This window comes from Lampetra planeri, chromosome 50, assembly GCF_965212315.1.
Source record: "Lampetra planeri chromosome 50, kcLamPlan1.2.h2, whole genome shotgun sequence".
NCBI classification, from domain to species: domain Eukaryota; kingdom Metazoa; phylum Chordata; class Hyperoartia; order Petromyzontiformes; family Petromyzontidae; genus Lampetra; species Lampetra planeri.
Window position 1 is genome coordinate 1,826,708 of NC_136156.1, and position 24,297 is coordinate 1,851,004.

General features: G+C 46.3%; 1 protein-coding gene across 7 annotated transcripts in view; it reads right to left on the reverse strand.

The window, feature by feature from the left end:
* Nucleotides 1-24,297, reverse strand: part of LOC144734286 (dystrophin-like) — a 636,663-nt gene that overhangs the window by 157,512 nt on the left and 454,854 nt on the right. For 6 of the 7 annotated variants that reach the window (XM_078616432.1, XM_078616429.1, XM_078616430.1 and 3 more), the window contains 2 exons: nt 17,144-17,293; nt 6,788-6,952 (listed from right to left, as the gene is read on the reverse strand). In XM_078616432.1, coding sequence (XP_078472558.1) covers nt 6,788-6,952; nt 17,144-17,293 — 315 coding nt within the window. Of the gene's footprint in view, nt 1-5,395; nt 5,664-6,787; nt 6,953-17,143; nt 17,294-24,297 lie in introns of those variants that run through there. The other variant, XM_078616435.1, reaches the window with a different exon arrangement.

The following is a 24,297-nucleotide window of genomic DNA, read 5'->3' on the forward strand; positions in this document are numbered from 1 at the left end:
AAATTACAATTCATCGCTGTATGTAAGTACGTTGGAACTTCTTTCGCGCCGTACGTAGCCAACCGGTGTACGACAGAGGTCGCAAACGAGTTTTGATCCCTTACCCGTACCCGTACCCGGCCGCACTAGGGTCGCAAATGGGTACCCGTACCCGTTCCCGTTCCCTACCCGTACCCTACCCGAAATGAGTGACAAACGGTTACTCACTAGTGACTCACGGCCTACCCGTACCCGTACCCGGCCGCACTAGGGTCGCAAATGGGTACCCGTACCCGTTCCCTACCCGTACCCGTACCCTACCCGAAATGAGTGACAAACGGTTACTCACTAGTGACTCACGGCCTACCCGTACCCGTACCCGGCCGCACCAGGGTCGCAAACGGCTACCCGTACCCGTCCGGGTACGGGTAGCCGGGTATCGGGTAGGGTACGGGTATCGGGTACCCGGTTGCGACCTCTGGTGTACGAAGGCCTCCCCGACACCGTGTCGGTCATGAGCCTTGTTTGACCATACTTCACTGCGCTGGTTGGTGCAGGTTTGTTAGATGGGAGAGGGGGGGGAGAGGGAGGACACTCGCTCACTACTGATGATAGCCATGGTTGCTGACTCCAAATCGCAGTGCGCTTTAACCACTGCGTTGCTCCTTCATTCTGATTTAAAATGTTTTCACCATAATTATATATATTTTAGGTGTTCAATAAAATATGTTATTATACAGAGGTGGTTAACTTAATTGTAATTTCAATCTCACAGCTGCCAACCTAAAACTAAATGAAAACAAAGAACACCTGATTGAATCAATGGAATAAAACGGCAGTTGACGTTTGCGACATCACTGTGCGTATGTCCAAGGTTGAAGCTTCTTTTACAGTGGCACTTTGTGCGGTTCAGACAATGGAATTGGGCAACAAAAGACTCAAGAGATATTTTGCAATTCTTCAACGTCGTCCTTGATTCAAGGTAAATCGGGTGCATGGGGTAGTATAATAATTTGGCCATGGTGATCAGCGTTAATTCCGAAAGGTAAACAAAGTGCATCTATCATAAACATTCCATTGCTTAGTTTCCCCCAGGCCTGGGGGAGAGGTAGCAAAGCACGTTGATTGCAGAATCAAAAGTCATTAACAAACGGTGTTATCAACGTGTAAAATAGGGGTCAATCACTGATAAAAAAAAAGTTACACTTTTAACAAGAGCTGATGTAAATAACCACTGTCCTTCACGCCATATGGAGGTTTTCTTTTTCAATACATTGCCTTCCATCGCTTTTATAGCTGATTGCTGCAGCGTACATTTATACAGCAATGTACGTCTTTTATAGGTATCCCCAACGTTATGCTTTTATGACACGCAGTAAAATAGCATCTATAGCTTGTATTCATTTAGTACTTTAATTGAAGGATACTATAAACACCCCGAGAACAGCATGCGTAATAAAGCGGGAAATACACGCCAAGCTCATATGCAAAGGGGAGGTGAAATGATTGCTTCAGGGCTGAAATGTAATGTCCAACAATTGAGCTGAAGTTAAATACGTGAAAATCAGCATGCACACACAAAATGCAATAACCTCCTTTGAATGTTGCCCCTGCAATGAAATTACCATGGTACTGATGTTTGCCCAAACCAATTTTTTGGTTGAGCCGTTACATATTGCAAACCTGTTGCTTTTTCCATCTTTTTACAAAGGTGCTGTCGGGTACAGCAGGGCGTTACCTTAGAGCCTTGCTTATATGAAAAAAAAACAAGGAGTACGACGAAGCATCGAGCGGTGCGACATTGCCTATCCACGGCACAAAGGACACGAGTCTTGGCTCCGGAAACTCAAGTCGCAGTTATAAAACCATAACCAGCAGTTTTTTTTCGCGAGATCCGGGCACACGTGTGGCTACATCAGAAGATGCGTTCAACAAGCGAGACGCACGCTTCGAGCAGCTTTGCATTTTGTGCAGCGCGTGTGTCAATAAGTGTGTGCGTCTGTGCGTCTGTGTGTCAATAAGTGTGTGCGTCTGTCCGTCTGTGTGTCTGTGTGTCAATAAGTGTGTGCGTCTGTGTGTCTCCGCCTCACTCGTCGTGTTCTTAATGGGAATACAAATGAACCCGGTAATCTGAGCGAGGCGCGTGCAGGTGTGACGGTCGCACGCCATGAGCAAGGTGTGTGGTGTGTGCAGGTGTGACGGTCGCACGCCATGAGCGAGGCGTGTGGTGTGTGCAGGTGTGACGATCGCACGCCATGAGCGAGGCGTGTGGTGTGTGCAGGTGTGACGATCGCACGCCATGAGCGAGGTGTGTGCAGGTGTGACGGTCGCACGCCATGAGCGAGGTGTGTGGTGTGTGCAGGTGTGACGGTCGCACGCCATGAGCGAGGCGTGTGGTGTGTGCAGGTGTGACGGTCGCACGCCATGAGCGAGGCGTGTGGTGTGTGCAGGTGTGACGATCGCACGCCATGAGCGAGGCGTGTGGTGCGTGCAGGTGTGACGGTCGCACACCGTGAGCGAGGCGTGTGGTGTGTGCAGGTGTGACGATCTCATGCCGTGAGCGAGGCGTGTGGTGTGTGCAGGTGTGACGGTCGCACGCCGTGGGCGAGGCGTGTGGTGTGTGCAGGTGTGACGGTCGCACGCCGTGGGCGAGGCGTGTGGTGTGTGCAGGTGTGACGGTCGCACACCGTGAGCGAGGCGTGTGGTGTGTGCAGGTGTGACGATCTCACGCCGTGAGCGAGGCGTGTGGTGTGTGCAGGTGTGACGGTCGCACGCCGTGGGCGAGGCGTGTGGTGTGTGCAGGTGTGACGGTCGCACGCCGTGGGCGAGGCGTGTGGTGTGTGCAGGTGTGACGATCTCACGCCGTGAGCGAGGTGTGTGGCGTGTGCAGGTGTGACGGTTTTTGACACGTCTGGCCACGGGAGCGTTGCCGCCCGTCACGACGTTGTTATTGACGTGCGAATATCCAGGGCGGCCTTTAGCAAGTGGCGCAAGAGACGTATCGAGCGCAAATGAATTTTCTCATTTTACATTTAAAATATTGATGTTTAATAAGCAGATGAAGGAAGGGAAAATAAGAAAAACATCCCAGGGGCAAAACACTATCAAGAAGAAGAAGAAGAAAAAAATCTAACGTTGGTATTTACTGAATATAAGATGAAAGGGAAGATTAGTTTACATCAAAGCATTTCCTGTGTGAAAAATTTGCTGAATCGTGAACGTCATTTTAATACGAGATGTGGAAATTACGAGTCACATTTTCTTCCCACTTGCCATTTTAAGCCCAAGATAATTCAAAATTGATTAACTGATATTTATTTAATATCTTCCATTGCTTCCCCGTGGATTATCAAAATTCCGCGAGAATTTGCACACGGAAGAATCAGCAGAAACTCCGAAAGAAAACAAACTAAAAAAAGAGAAGACCTTTCCTTCAGTTGAGCGCAGTGCCATTTGTTGCAAATTTTGAGAAGTGTTAACAATTGTTTTAAGCACCCTGTAGTTCGTGATACGTGGCTCACGCATCCTTTTCTCTGTGGTGGAGCCAGGCGCGGGGTCAGGCTTACGGAGGGGGAAGGGGGGTGTGCGATGTGGTGCAAGTGGAATAATGATGACAACTCAGCACAATAATACCAAGCCTAATTAAGCACCTAGCAGCGGCACACTAACGAGCGGCATGCTGACCAGGGAGGTGTGTGAAGAAAGAGGCACGTGTTCTGACTTTCCAAAGACCTTAAGACGGTACCCCCACATCGTCCTGTATTTTAATGCAACATTTGGGGGTGCATCTTGCAATCCAGTTGCCTTGTGCGTGTGACCAGATTTGTTTCACTGTATCGACACTGCGCATGAGTTTGGGGTGCGTCTTTTACTTTGCGGAGCGTTTTTTAACCCGCACACTATGGTGGCTTTCCTGGAAAAATCTGTGAAAAGTTCGTCTTCATAAAGACACCCCCTCTTCTGCCACGTACCATCGAGTGCGAGTTACTTTCCAAAGGTAAAAACGAGGCACAGAGGAAAGGGACATTAGGGGAAGCGACTTTGTCGGTGCCTCGGGTGAAAGTGTAAGCCAAGGACGTGGCCGGAGGAGCTGGGCAGCGGCAACAGCAGTAGCAGATGATGATAATTGCTTCATAAACCTCTTCATGATAAGTGGCCGCAATTGAAATGAGATGAAATGGGATGAGAGCTATCGGGCACAACTGCCTTCCTCCCTACATCTCGGAGTTCGCTACTGGGCAGACGCGGCCAAATTGAACAAAAGTCGTTAATGGGGGAGACCTTTAATCTCCCAGAGTTTGAAATTAACAGCGCCAAGTCGTTATGAAAAAAATATAAAAAGTCGCTTTTGGGTATCTGCATAAAAATAAACGGACGCATTTCGGAGTGTAATTATTAGGGAGGGGAAGGACGGTGTTTGAATCGCCGCTGTGACAAAAAATACTGGGAAGTAAAAGCTGAATATTTAACACGGGGAAATTTCACTCTGCTCGTATGAACGAATCCACAGGCTGAATGTAAATAAAGAAAGCGCCCACGCTTTCGCATGTCACAGGCGTGTCATTGTTTCATATGCAGTGCTTATAGGGTTCGAATGTGAACAATGCTACCTAATGCTATTTTATTGACACCAGGCAAAGTTATAAAACTCGTATGAATATAAAGAGGCGGAAAGATTACATTTTAATGAAATGTTGTTCTCAGTGTTATGTTGTGCAACACCCACCCCCCCCCAAACAGTAATTTATGAGTCATCACGAAGTTACACGGTGCATCGTTGTGCAATTTACCACCGTGTACCATACGCTTAAAAAAAAAACATTCCAGTTCATTTCGATTTAAAGCTTTCGTGACTACAGGGATTCATCTTCTTGGTTCTTTCCGTAAAGTCACGTAGAAGGGAAATAATAAAATAATAAAAATAAAACATAATAAAATAATTCCCAGCTTAAATATACGCTCCAAGCCTGGGGTGTTTCATTCAGACGCTGTCTTCCCGACAGACCTGTTCTTCACCTGAGGACGGCTGCTTGCGTTGTGGCCGAAACGTCGTGAGAATTATTTTATTATGTTTTATATTTATTTTTTTATTATTTCCCTTCTACGTGACTTTACCGAAAGAAGATGAATTCCAGTTAATTTTATTCAGTAAAGTGTCACGCAATACAGCCGGCCGTTGGACAGCGAATGAAGCAACGTGAGCAAATTGAACAAGTGGATGGAAATGGGAGGAGTATCCAATGCAAAGTTGTTGAGCAAATATCACGGACAGAGGTAAATGGGACGAATGCCACAATCGCCCGATGCCTTTGAGAAAGGACGCGGCTCACATAGCCGGAGAGAGAGATAGAGAACACGGTTTTCTGGGAAGGCCGTGGGATGCCCTGCATTATTTTCAACCGACTTTGTGACGTACATGATGTATCCCTCTCCGACGCGCTTTCGGGTTGTCACCGCGCGTTGATCGGCACGATGTCCGACGTTTCGAACCACGTGCCGTGAGTTCTTTCGAGAAACCGAGAAAACGAAGCTCCCAGCACGTGGTGGTGTGTGGGGGGGATGCGAAACGTTGGCCATTAAAGTCGAAGAGCGTCCGCGGGTACAATACAAAAAACACATCTAAGAGATATCCAGCGCAACCACAAAAAAAAAAACATGCCGAGGAATAAGATTTAAATCCTAGGTTTTAGTTCTATATTACATGACTGTCTACTTGTATATTATAATAGATTTTTGCCGTGTACTCACAAACCGCTAGGAGATGAAAGGTGCCTCCATGAACGACCTTTGTTCAATTTGGCCACGTCTGCCCAGTGGCGGCACTCTGAGATGCAGAGAACAGCGGCTGCCTGATAGCTCTCAAACCCATTGCACTGTCTTGTTGCTCTATCTAAGGGAGCGATGCTGCATGAAGACAAGTATGTAGTTGAAAGCAAAACGCGAAATGGATGGGTAATAAGGGATGTCACCGCACTGTGCAAGGCTGCTGTAAGCATCATAATCACGTACCTCACCAATACACGCCGGGGTGTGTAAATTAAATAGGCCATAGCGTTATTCAAAATGCCAAAAAAAAACATCAAAAATATAAATAATCTTAGCATGATGAAGACGATGCATCTCGCTTCATGATCTGACAGCAGTGGTAATACTGGAGTCTCCCTCAATACAATACTGAAGGTGAAAGGGTAAAGGTGCAGCTGTACAATTTCTTTCTCACGTGACAGCTGATGGAAGGGCCCCCACTAGGAAGGCCCTCTAGAGAGCTCCTCTCCTCAAGAGGGTGTTTGAGTACCCACACTTCACCCCACCACACGTGACCTGCCGATCGACCCACTGTGCCGTGCCCATACACAGCGCTGGGTGGACAGAGGAGGGAGGATTTTAAGAAGCTTACGCCACTTTCTCACTGCCACGCCAGGTATTTTGAATCAAACCCTGTGATCTCTGGATCACAAGTCCACTGCGATAACCATGAAACCGCAGCGGCATCCCAAAGTTTTGACTGTCACAAATAAACTAAAATAAACATGCATTGGAAGCGAGGGATTATCAGTTTGGCAGGTACTCAAGATGTGATGCCACGTGACTGCTGAAACCACCTGCTAGGCAAGCATTTGTGCTAGTCATCACACCACGGCAGCATCGCTGGCAATCTTAGAGGACCTCTTAAAATAACCATCACAACAATAATAATTATCATAACACTGACGACACGGCCAGGTCCCCAAACCGTACCGCCTCGTGACCGCCCCCCCCCCCCCCCCCCGTCATTGCAGGGCGGGCGGAGGAGGCGGCCGGAACGTACCTGCAGGGATGAGTCGGCGGGGACACCCGCCCGCTGGAAGGTCACCAGCTGCTCCTTGGTGGAGGCAGTCCAGGAGCCCAGCTGCCTCACCTCCTGCTGCAGCTCCGTCAGAGTGCGCAGGATATCCGACAGGTGCCTGTCCCGCTCCGGAAGCGCGCCCGACACCTGCGGGGCAGATGGCGGCACGTGGGCGTTCAAACGGCGACGCCCGTGCTCCCGCCCGCTTCCGATCCGTTCGCCGTAACCAACGCTGAAATGCTGCCATCGCCGAGGGCAACGGTGCCACGGTTACATCTTGCAATGGCGCCGTCAAGAGCACGCCATCAGGGAGGGCCGGCGCTGCACGCGACGAGGCGGTGCGGGAAACAAATAAACGACACAGAGCCATCTTTGTCTTCTGCGTGCTGACATTTACACACCCCGGCATGTGCTCGCTTTGGGATAGGTCGATGAGCAATGGTGCATTGCCTGGAAAAGAACTTTGCCCTGTCAGGATCGTACGTAGAACAGGGAACAAAACCCACAAGGGCGCTCATCGGCACGCACGATGTACGCGCACACTGGTGCAGTTAAGAACACAAAAATAACTGGAGGCGTCACGAAGACAAGTGCATCTTAGATCAGCCACCATTAAAACTGGATTCAACTGTATCGTTCATAATCTGCGCATGAGAATAACTCTGATAGCCAAAATAGGTGTGTGCAAGAGTGCGAGCACAAACAAACACACACACCAAACACACACAACAACAACAACAACAACCACCATTCGCCACTAAGCGGCGGCGATGTCACCACAGAGCTTGTGCAAGGCTATGTGCACGTTAAGGCCACACACACTCACACACAGGCATGCATGCACACACATTGGCAAGTCCTGAAGATGGAAAGTAAGCATTTAAATCAAGGACGGAGGGACGGATGGATGCATCCAGACAAGCTTGAAAGCACATTAGACACTGCACCAGGTGTTAGCACCGGCATGAAATTATGCACGGGGCGCAAGTGTGCGCATGAGCAGCCAGCGCGGGGAGGTGCGCTGGCTGCTCCCGAGCCGCATATATAGCCCCTCGGATTCACGGACGGCACGGATGGCAACGGCGCCCAAGCATGCGAAGGCACGAAGGCGCGCTTTGGCGCGTGAGCGTCGCACGAGCAAGTGCCCACGCGACAGTTGCCTGCATTCAAGGCATTTGTGGGGGGCGGAGGGGGATAATGTATGCACGCAAAGGGACACTGTGTACGTGGGCCAAACACGGACCACACGGCATGAATATTGAGACAAACGTTCACACAGTTGGTGCGAGCGAAAAAAAAGTCAAAGTCAATGTGATTTCCTGGCCATGCATGTATGTGTACATTGAACTTCCACCGTACGTTGCCAACCGTGGCTCATCAGAGGTGCGACAGCATTGTCAACTTTTCAGGCCTGAGCCAGGGATGGAAATTCCACGATCCTATGGTAGGAGGCGAGTATATCCATAGGACAGCCACACCCCGTTGGGTTCCCCCAGAACGCGGTACTCATTTTAACCAACCAAGCAAGATTTGAACTCGCAGCCTTGGACGAGTGAGCCGCTCACTCTAGCGCTGAGCCACCGGCCTGATCATGTTCACAATCAGATTAAAGCAAAGATGCGACAATAGCCAGGTTAGATGTTTGAGGAAAGCGCAGCTGGTGAGCAACATTAAGTTTAAGTTGATTTTATTTATTTCGCGGATGATCCCGTTTAGCCAGTTGTCGGGCTATATGATGATGGAGATCCACGGTTCGTCAGCACAGCAGCAACTCCGATTAGCACCGTTGGCTACGAACGGTGCGAAAGAAGTTCAACATACATGCAACAACAAAACGAAGACAAACACGTCAATATTGCACGTAACGAGAGTAGGGTCCTTTAAGAATATTGCACAACTAACAAATGATGGATGCAACGGTCATAATATGTACATATGCTGAACTTCTTTCGCACCGTACGAAGCCAACCGTGCTCATCCCAGGTGTGGGAAACGACGCACGATCAAGTCAAAAGAGCGCAAGTGTCATAATGACAGAGGTAGGTTCAGGTGCACGCAAGACCTATGTTTTTTGTCTAAAAGCGACATAAACAAACGCAAATCGAACAAGATAGTGCAAACACGTGAGAGCAAGAGGTTAGGTAGAGGTGCAAGTATGCCCTGTGTTTTGGTTTAACATGGAAGTAAAGAGAAGGAGTGAGGGAGGGAACAGTGGGGTTGTATTATCCAGCCTTGCAGTTTGCGCCCGACTGGGTACTAAAGTTATGCTAAATCATGAAGAAATTGCTGTCAGGAACGAATTTGGATGCACACTCATGCTCAGACACCAACCCATATATACACACATACAAAGCCAAAGGTTCTCCCTATAGTCTTTAACAGACTTTTGGGACAAGTACTGTTAGCAAGCACCTAATGAATGGCTGGCACGGCACACGAGAAGGTTGGTCGCCAGCACCACGTTTTTGTCTCCTGAGTGGTGCTGTTTACACACCGCACCAGGTACTCATTTGAGGCCGACTCGACCTTGGGGAGGCCCAGGATCAATTCAAATAATCATCACCAGTGTTGGCTGTGAACGGGAATTGAACTCGGATCTCCGGCTCCGTAGCGCAGTGCTCCAACCGTTCCCCACAACTGCAGGTGTATGCACAGACACACCCAGCGTATCACAAATACCTACACTTTTCCTACACCAACCAACACACGTGGGGTCAAATTCATACTTCAAAAACACGCCGTGCATTTTTTAAATGTGTAAATGTTTAAGGGGAGTGCCAGATTTGGCCTTTGATGCCTTCTGTAGGGGATTCAGGAGCACTGCATTTTGCCACGTAAGTGCATACTTGGCTTCGTGAACTAACGTTAGCTGCTAAAACATTTAAAGTCTCTGTGTGTGTGTGTGCGTTTTGTTGTTGCATGTAAAGCAGCAGGATACTGGAAGCAAATCCCCTGAAGCGTTCATACGAACGGCATTAACGCCCGCCGGATAGAAATCTCACGGCATAAACAATTCAGACGTTGACAGCTCTTAAAGCAGAAACATTAATTGACGATTACAAGCAACTGTGTACTTCAACAACTTTCTTCCTTTAGTCAAAGGAACCGTGATGGACACAGTGACACAAAACGTGCAAATGAATAATAAACAAATCAAATTAATGTCAACCATTCTCATTGCATCACTGGATGAAGACCCCCCATGTTGGTTTTCATCATACTTCACCAAATTGGTCAGTGTGGGTTGATGAAAGGTGGGGGGAGAAGGGGGGTGAGGACAGAGGGGTAGGACCGGTTCTGATATCACTTGACCACTCGCAAACGACATCCCGTGCCATCACAGTTAGCAGCGGACATAAATTGAACTCGGGTCGCTGGGTTCATAGGTCGACGCACTAACCATCGAACCACCACGCCGCTAGACAGTACCGCGCACGCAAAAATCAAATACAGAATTATTTTCCTCGTGTAAATAATACATGAAGCATTGACGTGGTGTTGTCTAAAACAAAAGCGAGGGAAATCCGATCGTGGTGGGGCCCTCGAGACCCAACGATTTAGCCTACTTGTGGTCATGTGACGATGCCATGCCATCTTATTACACACTTGCAGTGTTTGCCCGAGGTCTCCCCTCAGGATGAGTAACAGAGGCCCCCCCCTATCCTGCATTCAGCCACACGCAGTCGGTGCAAGGGGTCAAGCGAGGACCGCTCAGTTTGTTGCAATTTGAGGCCCTTTCATACAAAATGGACTCGAGGGTGCAGCAAAACAAAATGTAACACTGGGCAGAGCGATTGAACGTAGTAGGCCTTTAATTATAACGGAGCTCCAGCTGAGGCAATATCTGTTGTGACAGAAATGTGGATGAAATATAGGGCACGGGGAAACAAAAGCGGTGAAATATTGGCAAAAACGAAGCACATCGAACGCAGTTGTTTGCCAGAGAGAATCAATGCAAAATGGACGAGGGTAAGAATACACGGTGCCTAATAAAAACAACAAATTGTTGCTCAAAACGGCAAAAATAAAAAAAGATGCAATTTTGCCCCAGGGAACATGAATGAATAACAAAGTAGTATTTTAAGAGCTGCCCAGCAGAACAAGCGCATTTGCAAGTATCCTGCTCAAGCAAACCAGGAGAGGAGATAGGAGAAAACACGGCAAGGCAAAGAGTGGAAGAGAAGTTCAATCGTGGCAAAATGTGTTTGAATGTCCAAGCCCTAGCCTAAAACAAAACGAATTCTCACTTATGAAACAGGAATATGAAATGGTACCTTATTTAACCGAGAAGTGCACGGATCGAGAGGATTTTTTATATATTTTACTTTTTTAGGATTAAATATAGATTTTAACAAAGCCCTTCATGACCTTTAAAGTTAATAATGTCTGGAGAGCCGCATGAGACGTATTACACAAGTAAGGCGCATCCACTTACAAAACAAACGTGCGCTAAAACATTAACACAACAACAACAACAACCGCTGTTCACCACCAAGTGGCGGTGACGTCAACACATGCTTGGTGCACTTTAACACCTAAGTACACTTACACGTGTCTGTTCAGGCCCCGTATGGCCCAAACAGACTGTTGGTGCAAGTGCTGTTAGCGAGCACCTATGAAGGCCGAGTACCTATGAAGGCCGGTATGGCAAGAGGGGGTGGGTCGCCTTTGTCACCCGAGTGCCAATGTTTATACACCCGCTGCACTAGGTACTCATTTGATGCTGAGTCGACCTAGGGGAGACCCAGGACTGGCTGTGACAATCATCACTTGTGTTGGCCGTGAGTGTAAGTCGTACTCGGGCTGCCTGGTTCATAACGCAGAGTGCTAACCACTGCGCCACCGCTCTTTACACACAACCTCCCTCTCTCTGACGCCCGAACGCCAATTCCTGGTAAAACATTACATTGCTATTCTGAAGATGTAATATGGAGAGAGAAAAATATCACAAGTGAACAAACATGCCCACATGGGAAACTGATTATAAATTGCATAATCGTTCAGCTATAATTGGACAGTAGCATAATTAACATTCACGCGTACGTACTAGCAAATATTAACATTAAAAATAAACATCAAAATTAATAGGCGGGTGTCCGGGTGAGCATGTTGGCACACGCAATGTTTCAGAGGCTGACCTGCCGGATCAATGACGAGTAGCCTTGGGTTAACATACCCATCGCATGACTTTATAATTAGCCTGCGTACTTATTTAATTAAATTACGGGGTGTTTTTTTCACCCCCCACACAACACAAGTCAGTGTGCTATGCCTCATTTACGGGGTGATGCTGGGTGACCAAGTCTTTATAACAAAAAAACAACAAACGCTCGCTTACATAAATTAAATCATGCTGAGATGGCCTATTGTTCATTATTCTTTCGTTTTTTTTCTCTGAAGAAATTATCACGAGGGTTATTTTTTATTCTATTTAATCGGTGCATGAACCTCTTTATTGTTGTTGATTCATCAAAGAATGAAAGACTGCTGAGAGGTATTTCAGTGCCAGCACATATTTCCGCCGTGACCACATTTCCTTGCCTGGGGATATCGCGCCACGTGCCACGCAAACTCAAATGAAAAGGACCGAGAGGGTATGGAGATGACGTTCTTGACTCGTGAAAAAATTCTGCTTTAATTATACTGGTCAACAAAAAAAAAATTCTGGCCTGGACTTTTGCAGCTGTTTTAGACTAATTTCAGGGTGCTGATTCCAAATCTGATCTCAGATTTGCTCTGTCACATCTCATTTTTATGCTATCGGCATACCCCATTTTCATTGATTTTACCAGAAATTAACTCTGTCACTTATGATTGCAAGTTGTTGCGAGTCAGTGACTGCTTTAGTGTTAAAATATGGTGCTGTATTTTTAGGATAGTTTGTTTATAATATAATTTTATGTAGATATCCACATTTATTTAATATTTTTCTTCTGCAGTTTTTATTGAAAATGCAATATTTGATATCTCAAAAACCTGATGTTATAGACAAAAACTGATGCCAGATTTGGAATCAGCACCCCAAAATTACCTTAAGTCCGTTGGAATACCTTATGCCAGAAAAAGTGTGTTGACCAGTGTTATTTGCACGGCAAAGGAACATCATGGCGATATTGGGCATTTCACAAGCAGTGCGTATTTACGAACTGCACTGGCGCATATATCTCAGCGGTCACATTTAGAGGTGGGATAATTGGGAGATTAAGTCAAGTCGACGACTGAAAATGTGTAACTACATTTTCTTGTTCTCGATTACACAGGCCCCTTTAAAGATGGCAGACACCCCCCCCCCCTTTCTCCTCCACGTCCTGCCTCCTGAAGGTGGGAAACCCCAGACAAGCCACGCCCAGCGTGATATGGTTGACGATGCTGATGAGGTCACCAAGGCCTGCCAATGACCTCTCGTATATCGTACACGCGGGAACTGGAGGTGAGTCTTCTTTCCCCAAATATGTTAGTCACGGAATGAAATGATAATTAATTAGGGTAATCGACCACTGGTGCATTGTACCGACTTGTGCGCTTACCTCAATTAAAAAAAAAAACATTAAAAATGTAGATTAATAAAATAATCGGATAGCCCAGCTCCGCTTAATTTTGTCACTGATAACTTCTGTCGCCATAACGACAGAGGCCTCAACAATCTGCTTCCACCACTTTAATGCCACAGCACAGTTTAAGGCGTAAAACTAGGTCACCAACGGTGTCATGAAAAAGCCAATCTTGTCAACAGATGTTGTTGTTGTGCCTCACAAAACTATTTCTTTCTCAACAAACCCATTTTCTTGAAAACCCTTTATATACCAATTTGCAAGGCATATGGGGAAAAAAGAATGTTCAATTATATTCCACTATGAACGTACGCGCTAACCGCTTCCACACAATGTTCCTTCTGATCCTGTTCGTGTGATCAACTTCTTCTCAGCAAACATTTTTGCACGTTCTTGTTTTGTTAATTAAAAACATCTCATTGCTTATCAGCGGCACGTTTAATAAAATAAAATGCACACTGGCTAAGTAAAAAGATAATACCAGCTTTGACTCGAAATAACAATCGTAAAAACATAACATGTGAATTTTGCAAAATGAACGGTATTTATTTTTAGGCCAGGATATTTCTCCCCTGCCCCTGACGCCATTGTAAAGGTTCAGACTAAATGCATTGATCTGCTGTCTGTTTTATCAGATCTGCAGCAACGTATTCATCGACCCAACTAGCCAGTGTACACACGCTCGTGCAACAATACTTTCTCTTGCAGAGACAATTATGTCGTGGAAAAACAGTGCTTACAACGTTCGCCAGGAAGAAGAAAACATTCTAAGCGTAACCGAACTATACCGCACAGTGCTACCGCAACATAAAATGGTCTGCCGGCTAACCTTCGCATTATTTGTCATTTAAATGAATGTACAAATACAGTTTTACTGCACTGTGTCTATCTAGCCTGTCTGCTTGTCTGTCGACATTCTGGCTGAACCAATTTTCGAGGCGAATGCGACTCGCTTTCTTCCGCTATAGCAGGACTAATCTACTAATATGCTGGTGCGACACTCCGCTGCTCTCTGTCAATGGTACACCGGCGATGCCGACTGGCTGACAGGCTTGGTTTCCAGGGGACCTGGCGCGTCGCGGGAAATAAATTGGTTTTCGCACGGTCCGAACCAGAGCAGGTCTATGTTTAAAAACAAAAAACGTTGCATTAATTTTTCCTCGTCGTCGTGTGGCCAGAGCAAACTTAGCACGGAAGTGCTGGAAATGAAGAGGCTCGTAAAGTCGTAAAGCAAGCACATTACAGGTCGGACATTCGAACCTAAGGCGCCACATGTAAAGATATAATAATGCAAACCGGTTAGGCTACACGCATTATATTTGACGCTGGAAGATTGTTGACGGTGTCACAAACACACATGCAACCGTGTCCAACACAGATGGTATTTAACAACAACAAAAACACACGCTTGACCTTACTATGTGCTCTGAACTCACCAAGGTTAACACCAGCTGGCTTTGTACCGAACTGCAAATCACCATTTGGGCATCTGCATGGGATTTTTTTAAATCAAAAAGTCCAAAAGCATTTGGGTCCAGAAAGCTGTTAGCAACACAAGCAATAATGGGGTTAGACTGATTATACCAATCCACAGCAGAGGATAAAAAAACACTCAACATATGTTTGTGTTCTGGGCCATCCTACCCCACCACAGCTGCCAAAAGGGCACAGTCTCGTGGCACACTGTTACATTCTCTAATTAAAATTGTAGAAACCTAATAACTAAATGAATAACCACATTAAATAAATAACTAAACATACCTTCAATTAGATGTGCGATCATGAGTGGATAGGCCAACAGACGTGCCCCGTATCTTTGACCCTTTTTCATAGACCTCAGAATTCCTGCGGGAGCCACCCTCCACTGCACCGCATTGTTCCTCCAGGTTCTCCACACTAACCCACCTGCTTTATTATCCGCCGCATTCACGTCTGTCACCAATTTGGAAGGAGGAACAAAAATAATCCCCGAGCGGAAGATTTATTCACCGTCTCCCTCATTCCTTCTCTCCGTCACATCTTTATATATTTATTTTGCTCTCAAAGTACTTCCTTCACACAACAATTGCGACACGTCATGTTGGTGAGATTGTTTTGGTGTCACCCCCAAAAAACTTGACTTTGAAAATCGCTGGAAGCTTCGCTGATTTTCAGCTCTGACCAGCTTGTCGCTTGGTGTTTCGTCGAAAGCATTTGAACCGAAGTATACCGTAATTTACATTCTGCCGCTGGGTTGATAAACACCGGGAAGATTCGTCACGGGCCCAAAGCATTCCGGAACGGTGGCAAGTGGCTACCGACTCAAAAGAATTCCTGCGCAGCTGCGAGCACAGGCGCAAAAAACATTGCGCAGCATGCGAAAACGTAGCGCCTTTTTTCACACGTGCGATTTTCCCGTCGACTCTCGATCGCATCGCTTCGACATTACGATGTCAACGCCAGAAATTTAGCGAGATGTTATTTGACCAGGAGGAGGGGTTTTTTTTCGTAAGTCAATCAAACGAACTGTAATAGCAAGCAGGTGACATCTCTTCACAGTGTTGTCTTTTGATCACGATAGATATTTCGCATTTTTCGAGAATAATCGCGAATCACCGTTTGCGGCGTACTCAGCCGTGCGGCGGTGTGCTCTCGATCACGTGGCGAGCGTACGAAATGAGCAAAGGGCTTCAAGTTTCCCCCACTGAGCACATTTCATAATGTTCAAACACAGCCCATTTCAGCCAAACACCTCAACCGACTCCGGAGAGCAGCACAGTGGTGGAAACGGCGATTAAAAATTACGATTTCAAGTGCCTGTTGTCTTGTGCGTCCGGGATGTGATTGCAAGAGATTATCGCTCTTAACTGCCTCATTTTTACCATCGGATATCGATGTAAAAAGTGGGTTTGTTCTATACGTGGAAATGTGGAATTAACAGGAGGACACAGGAGCACCTGGTGAAGATGAACACACTCCCCATGGTCGTGTGAGCACGAGAGCCTTTGAAAACTTTGAACTTGCCATTGCCAGAAATATCTCATAAATAAGACAAATGTATTCTGTAATGGTAATCTTTTTGAAGGAAGACGTAAAAAAAACGAACTAGTGGCTGAGAGGGTCATCGGTCTCATGATGCGTGTGCAAGAAGAACACAGCCCTGGCAGCCTGAGTTGGATTCCTGGGAGAACTGCTGTGAAATCGATGTCGAAAGGATTTCAGCTGATTCTTCTCAAACAGGTCACAAATGAGTATTGTACATTTGAGTGGATTCCATGGAAAGGGAATTACAGGAACAATGCAGATCTATTAGACAGCCTCTTCATCACACCAGCCTGCTGCGTAAGAATGAGTTAGAGACTCACAAAGCCCAAATGATGCTTATGTCAAATGTTGTGATTATAGTAAAACTCCACTCATCCGATTTGGTATGGGGGAGCTATGAGCAGACCCTATTTATCCTTTACTTATCCATCCATTTTACTCTGCACTAAATGTCGCGTACGTATGCTGAACTTCTTTCGCACCGGACGTAGCCAACCGTGTTAATTGGATGGACATGGAAAAGGAGAATAATCTCTTGCGACTTCTGGGAGGCTCCTGTTCCCATGCACGAATGCTCAGATGACAGGAAGAATGTATGGATTTCAGGATATCGGAGAGCGAAAGAGCACAACCCCCGAATACCTACGCAGTTGTCGTACTGTAAACATGACTTTGAGAGTCATCAACCCCGAGAGGATGCGATACTCCAGTCGGGTCACGGTGACCGTCGCAGATGGTCACGACGAAAGCAAAGCTTCAGTACCGTGGCAAAGCGGGTGTTGAGGTGGCGTAGATCCGCCCTCAGGCCTTCCCTCTGGTCATGAGACAGCCGGGGGCCCTGAGGCTGGTCCTTTGTGCTGTGGTCCAGCCTGGCCAGCTCTGCTTGCCGCTCTGCCAACTCGTTCAGCTTTCCCTGCGGGGAAGAGTGCAGTGGCGGAGGGGGAGCACAATATCAGAGGGCGGTCATTAACGAGCGAAGGCACACCGGGCCCCTGCGTGGACCTTCACGCTTAACTTTCAAATTAGGATGAAATCACACGGCTGGCTGAGGCGCAAGACACTTGGGCATTGCGAGGCGTTGCGCTCCGTACAATTATATCATCAGCTCACATTCATAGTCGTAATTGTCTAACTGATGGAATGTGCTTACGTAAAACGTGAGACACGGCCAGAGCTGTAATCAGCCTGAGGGACATGCCAGGCATTTAAAAAAAAAAGCACATTCAAAAAACGGGACACCCCCTCCCCCCGACACACGGCTCACGTTGGCCTACAAGCTCTTTCTCGCAACGATTGCCACCAGCCACAGGAGGTGAGGATAGTACCCCCAAAGACATCAGTTAATTTCTCTCACACTCGTAACCCCCCGTGACACACGCCTTCTTTTGCCATCATCCAAAGCATCCATCTCTTAATCAGGTCATCTGCATGTCCCTATTTATAAAACGAGCCCGATATTTACTGCAATTGATACCGGGCCACTAATGAATTCAGACACACTTTGCGTGCACGCACGCACGCGCACACAGACATTCCCATATTAAATTTAACAGACTCTGAGAAGGTCAACAAAGACAAGCAGCACATATGCAAACAAATATTCTGTATGTTTGTGTGTGTGCTGGAGGATTTGGAGTACGGAGTGCAGAAAAAAAGCCTTACTTAAATGAAAAATGGGCTTGGCAAGAGGGCTACGTTTAGACAGATGTTTTAGGCAGAATCGTTTGTCAGTCTAACTAAGTGCACAAATGTCACTGCCAAATCTCTGCTTCATTCAATAAGCGAGGTGGGTAGGTGTAAAGCCAGTGTGTAAATGCATCAGCAAGTAAAACAAAATACATCGGGTGATCAATAAATGCATAAATAAATGAACGACTGCGACTTTTAAAAGCACCGCTCATTAGATGCACTTGGCAGCTGGACTGAGAGGAGTTTTTTGGAAATTAATAATACCACGGAGAGCCAACAACCGGCACCGCTACATATTGTTTTCCCAGTGCTGAATGTAAGGCACTTTTTGTTGGTTCAGTCCATATTTTCCTTTGTCCGAGAGGTATGAGCGGGTTAAACAAAAATAAGGATGAGGAGCGCGAAATGAGTTGAAATTTCAGATTTGAGGGCGGCCAGCCATCGTGCCAAAGGTTAGCTTTAGCGGTCGCGCGTCTGCCACTTATTGATGAGGCTCACGGTTCGATTCCAATTGGCCGCCCTGGTTATTATGGCGCTCGCAATATTGCCACGTGCCGTCCGCTGCACATCGGACGTCAAGTACCCCCCGACGTCATTCGCAACGAGCCAGTGTCAGGGTCCAAATGTGGCAAAATTCGAAAAAGCGGCCGCCAAATTACTGAGATTATACACACATCGCATCGATCATCAGCCGTCCCTACCGGCAAGCTAATGCCCCAAGTCACAGTTGCAAATCAGAGTATTATGGTCTCCTGAGTTCTCACCCGGTTAAACGAAATAATCTTGAAACTATCGCTCAGTCGGAGAGACAAAGCCAGTGTGAACTGGCCCGGGTCTCTGCACCTCCAGAAAATTGTGGACCTCGATTCAGGTGCCGGTGACTTTGCGATGCCGGTGGCATGGCAATAATAATAATACAATATCCACCAGTACATCGTGGTGCATGTGCTGTGTTATATATAAAAAAAAACGAGGGTTGATTTCTATTTCCTCGACGGAATAGAACGGCGTGTTGTGTTGGCTCGCCACGAATGTCTGCATTAATATTTCTTGCACGCTCTTCCATGTGAAACACAACTACAGCGATTCTGCGCAGCGTCTAAAAACCATCTGTTGTTTCACCGACACTCGTACGGGAACATTTTTAATTGCACGTGAATTTTCATAACAAATACAAAGACCCCCCCCCCCGCCCTCAACCCTGTGTAGCCTGAACAGACGACATGGTTGAAAATGCTGTTTGTGAGCACCTATTAAGGTAGGCACAGTGTACCTTCAGCTCCTCAGTGCTGAAGTGTACGCACCGTACCTGGTACTCATTTAAGGCTGAGTCAACCTAGGGGTATGCCCAGGACTTGTTCAGATATTCGCCAGAAATGTTAGGGGCCGTCCATAAATGAAGTCACGCGATTTTGGACGATTTTTTACCCCCCCCCCCCATCGTCACACGGCGTCACAAAAAGTCAGACCCCCCCTCAAACATGACGTCACAAAGCTCTGCCCCCCCCCCCCAAAATAAAACATGCTTCAAATCGCTTTAAACTATTGTCATTGTAGTGCGTATTTAATTTGCCGCTGCACTCTGACATTTTAGGAGAAAAATATATATATTAAAAAGTCTATTTAATTAAGTAGAACGTGTTGTCTATATTTATTTAAAGTTGTGCATTTTGATGCGACGTCACATTTCTCAACCACCCCCCCCTCGTCACACATCGTCACAAATGTCTGACCCCCCCCCCCCCATAGGTGCGTGACGCCATTTATGGACGGCTACTTAGCCGTGACTAGGAATCAAACATGGGTTGCCGGGTTTGAAGTACACAACAGTATCACTCCCCACAATATATCAAATACAAAGATCACCCCTGTATAGCCTTCACAGACTGTTGGGGCAAGTGCAGTTAGTGATCACCGATATAGGACAGCATAGGACAAGAGACGCACAAAGACAAAGATCCCCTGTATAGCCTAAACAGACTGTTTGGGAAAGTGCTGTTAGCGAGCACCTAGGAAGGCCGGCATGGCACACGAGGGGGTGGGTGGCCAGCACCACGCCCGCCCGCCTTTGTCTCCCTATTGCTGATATTTACACACCACACCAGGTACTCATTTGAGGCTGAGTCGACCTAGGGGAAGCCCAGGACCGGTTCATATAATTGTGACTGGTGTTGGCCATGCCACTGAGTTCGCAGCGCAGCGCGCTAACCGCTATACTACCGCTCAACCAAGAGCTGCACACAAACATACACACACGTGCACAAATCAATTGAAGTTTCTCTCTGAGCACCGGTCACTGTACATCCATTTGCCTATTTTGCAACGCAGAAAAAGAGACGACGGAAGAGACGTCGTAATGAGTCTCGATGGGAAAACAGCAAATGACAATCGTTGAAACCACAGAGGGCTCTCGGCGAAGCCATTGTTATAATGATTGGCATTCCGAGCAGCTCTTTGTATGTTTGCTGGACGGATGGCTGAAGGAAAGGTCAGCCTGGGGGAGGTGGACTGGAGGGAAGGACGGAGAAAGATAGGCTCTCAGAGCACGGCGCAAAGCGGGCCGGCAAAAAAAAAGGCAGAGGCACGGCGCACATTTATCTGCCGAAGGTCCTTTCCATTCCACGCTCAGATGCTGCAGTGATCCTTCAAGGAGGCACAAAGAGTGAGATGCATGCCGTCACTCAACCAGCCATCCAGCCAGCAAACGAGGTGTACTTACAGAGCCAGAGCACAGACCAACACTCTGAAGGCGATGCCCCTAACTTAACCTTATGCAATGTGTGTTGCCCATGAAATGCTGTTGGTGGTCAGATTATTTTTTTTTACACGTTGGTTTCAAGCACACCTATAAAAGCATTCTTCAGAAGGGGACACATTTTTTTAAATAGTTCCATGGCTTTGTGGGATACATTTCTTTAAGTCAAGTAGACTTAAATAAGTGAAAGGAATGCTTCATAATAGATAAGGGTGGTCATTATTTAAAAGGTCCACACTAATATATGAGTGTACACTCTCCAGCAATCTTTTTGAAAAGCTAACCTGTTACATCCAAAGGCCCACGATAAATACTGGCCAAGAAATGGACGCTCAGGGCAGGCACACAAACAAGACATCCTTGTAAATAATGCATTTAATTTCCTGGTTTGTGGAATATTTTTTTTCCTGCATAAAATAACACGTTCATGCCATCTTTTTTTTTGCGGATTGCAGTGTTACGTGAGCTACACAAGAGCCATCGGTTAATGCAACATAGTCTACTAATTTGCAGCATTTGTCTACTCTGTATTTTCTATCACAGCAATTGCGATAATTGTGCCGTTTCTCAGAAATCCCTTTATTCAATGTTTGCACAAAAACACACACTTATATTTAAAATCAGAAGCACGCATTACTGTGGAGCGCTGCTTGGACCAATGCGTACAACAACAAAGATGAGAGTTTTTTGACGGGATTTTTGCAAAAGGTGAAAGATTCCTCTCCGATAAAATTTCTGTTGAAAAAAATTCTAACCTGTTTGTTATGAAAGGTCCATCGTAGGAAAAAAAATTACCTGAGAGGTAATAATGCGACTCGTCCCTCAGCAGCAACATTTCATCCCAAGAAGTTGGTTCAAGGACTTTCTCTGGATCCCCCCCCCCCCGGCCGTTGATCAAAGATGGCATGAATGTGCTGCGTTTGAAGACAACGTTTAGTCTTTTTTTTTACCTACGATGTTTCGCAATGTTTGCCTTTCCATAATCGGTGTCACAAAGCCAACCATTTGATAATGAAAAAAGGGAGCACTTTTAAAATGATCTCCTGTCGGGAGGCTACATTTATTGAAATTACCAGCAACAGCCACTGCTGTTTGGCGCGTCTGTGTTCCTACAAACTGATGCTCAGCTTGGGTGCTGTTCGCACAATCACAGAACTGGAGATTAAATGTAGCAAAGAAAATATTTTCGAGGTTACGAGAGATGTTGACATATGGATGGACTGATTAGAATTTGTGTGAACATTTCGTTTTTTAAAAGTAGCGTTCTTGTCCTTGCACTTTACAAATTGTGTTTTGCTCACTTTTTTGTTTCGCTAATTCATCTCATTGCAGGGCAGTCATGACACGATTACAGATTAAACTGATGCTTGCTTTATATAATTATATTATAAAGCGTATATGAGCAAAACTCCATTCTGCTTGTCCATCAAACTAAAGGTATGTTGCCGTCGATTTACCTATTGCCTTTTTCTGGAGCAATATTATCCAGCAGCATTTGTGAAAAGCAAACCAACTGCCGAAATACATTGCTGATATGAAACACAGTGGTCTGGAAGGCCTATTATTAGCTGATGGGCTCGAAAACAAATATAAATTTCTGACGGGAGGAGATGTGCGTTGTCTGTTAATTCATTTCACTGTTGAAACGGCAAAAAAATGTTTTACTTTTTCTCTCTCCCCAAACAGAGACCCTTGGTGGGTGCGTGAAGCCACGTGATGTAAAGTGATTTATTCATGCTAACAGCAGGCCCACTCACAAAATGACTCCCAGGACTTTTGCGCATTACATTTTCTTTGAAGGGGGGGGGGAACAAATGATTAAATAAATGAATAAGCAGGCCTAATAAACGTATACCTAATGAACACATGTTATGCATGCCCTCACACCCCTTCCCACAGAGTTCACCTCACCCCCTACGGTGTTCCCACAAAGCATTTGCATTGTGCCGGATCGCCGACGTCCCAATAAAGCCAATAAATTACAAGCTGCATGCACCGCCGTTGATGCCAGCCTGCGCATCGCGGTTATCGGTAACTTGATGGCACAGGAGAACCGGGAAGCTGCGCCTCCTTTCTCGTACTTGCAATGAACCGCGAGAGATGTCAAAGGTGTCACGTAGTGCCATATTGCATGCTCATACACAAATACACAAATACACAGGATACCCGTACAGCCTTAACAGACTGTTGGGGCAAGTGCTGTTAGCAAGCAGCACCTATAAAGGCCGGCACGGCACACAAAGTGGTGGGTGGCCAGCACCACGATCGGCCGGCCGGCTTTGTCTCCAGAGTGGCGATGATTAGACAGCAGACCAGGTACTCATGAGGCTGCGTGGCCTTAGGGGAGGCCCAGGTTTAGATAATCGTCACCAGTGTTCGCCGTGAGTGGGAATTGAACACTGGGTTTACAACGCGGCATGCTAACCGCTGCACCACCGCTCCCCAAGCGCGCACACACACACACAAACGAATCATATGTGTACTTAAATGTTATTAGAATGAGTCCAGACGAAGTCACAAACAAACTCCTCCTCGTATAAAGACCCGATGATGCAGAACATCAATGGCTTAATCTTAATTTTAGAACTTTCGTGACTGCAGGAATTATTATTTGGTTCTTTCGGTTAAGTCACGTCTAAAGATAAAATAATAAATTAAATTAAATAATAGAATACGACGTTTCGATTGCAACACAAGCAATCATCATCAGGTATAATGAAATAGCGACATTATATCTAACCAGAAAACTATAGACAGACATATTAGCAGACAGATATCACAAGATACATACATAGCGAGAGCAACACAGGTGACACCTGTGTTGCTCACAGGTGTCACCTGTGTTGCTCCCGCTATGTATCTTGTGATATCTGTCTGCTAATATGTCTGTCTATAGTTTTCTGGTTAGATATAATGTCGCTATTTCATTATACCTGATGATGATTGCTTGTGTTGCAATCGAAACGTCGTATTCTATTATTTAATTTAATTTATTATTTTATCTTTAGACGTGACTTAACCGAAAGAACCAAATAATAATCAATGGCTTAGATCTTCCGCCAAGCTTCTGGGCCGCATCCGATGCACAAGCCATGGCAAGCTACAGATGCGGAGACTTGACGCACAACATACGACGGCGACATCAGCACAGAGATATACCACTCCGCTACTCCTAAAGCAATTATCTGCCTCAACCACCAGAAAGTAAAATAAGTTGTTGCTCTACGTCATCATCAGCTCTACGAAAACAATTGGAATGAGTATCATGGTTCAGATTTAATTCCATCTACCATCATCATCATGATCAGCCATGAATCAATCCATTGCCGGATTAAGGCCTCACCCAAGCCATTGCCCTCCTTCACGATCAAGCGATGGAATAATCCACATAGCCCCGAAGCACGCGAGCCGATTTCATCTCTTCATTTCCTTAGTGGACGCCCTTTCACATGCCTACTACTCCATGGCTGACA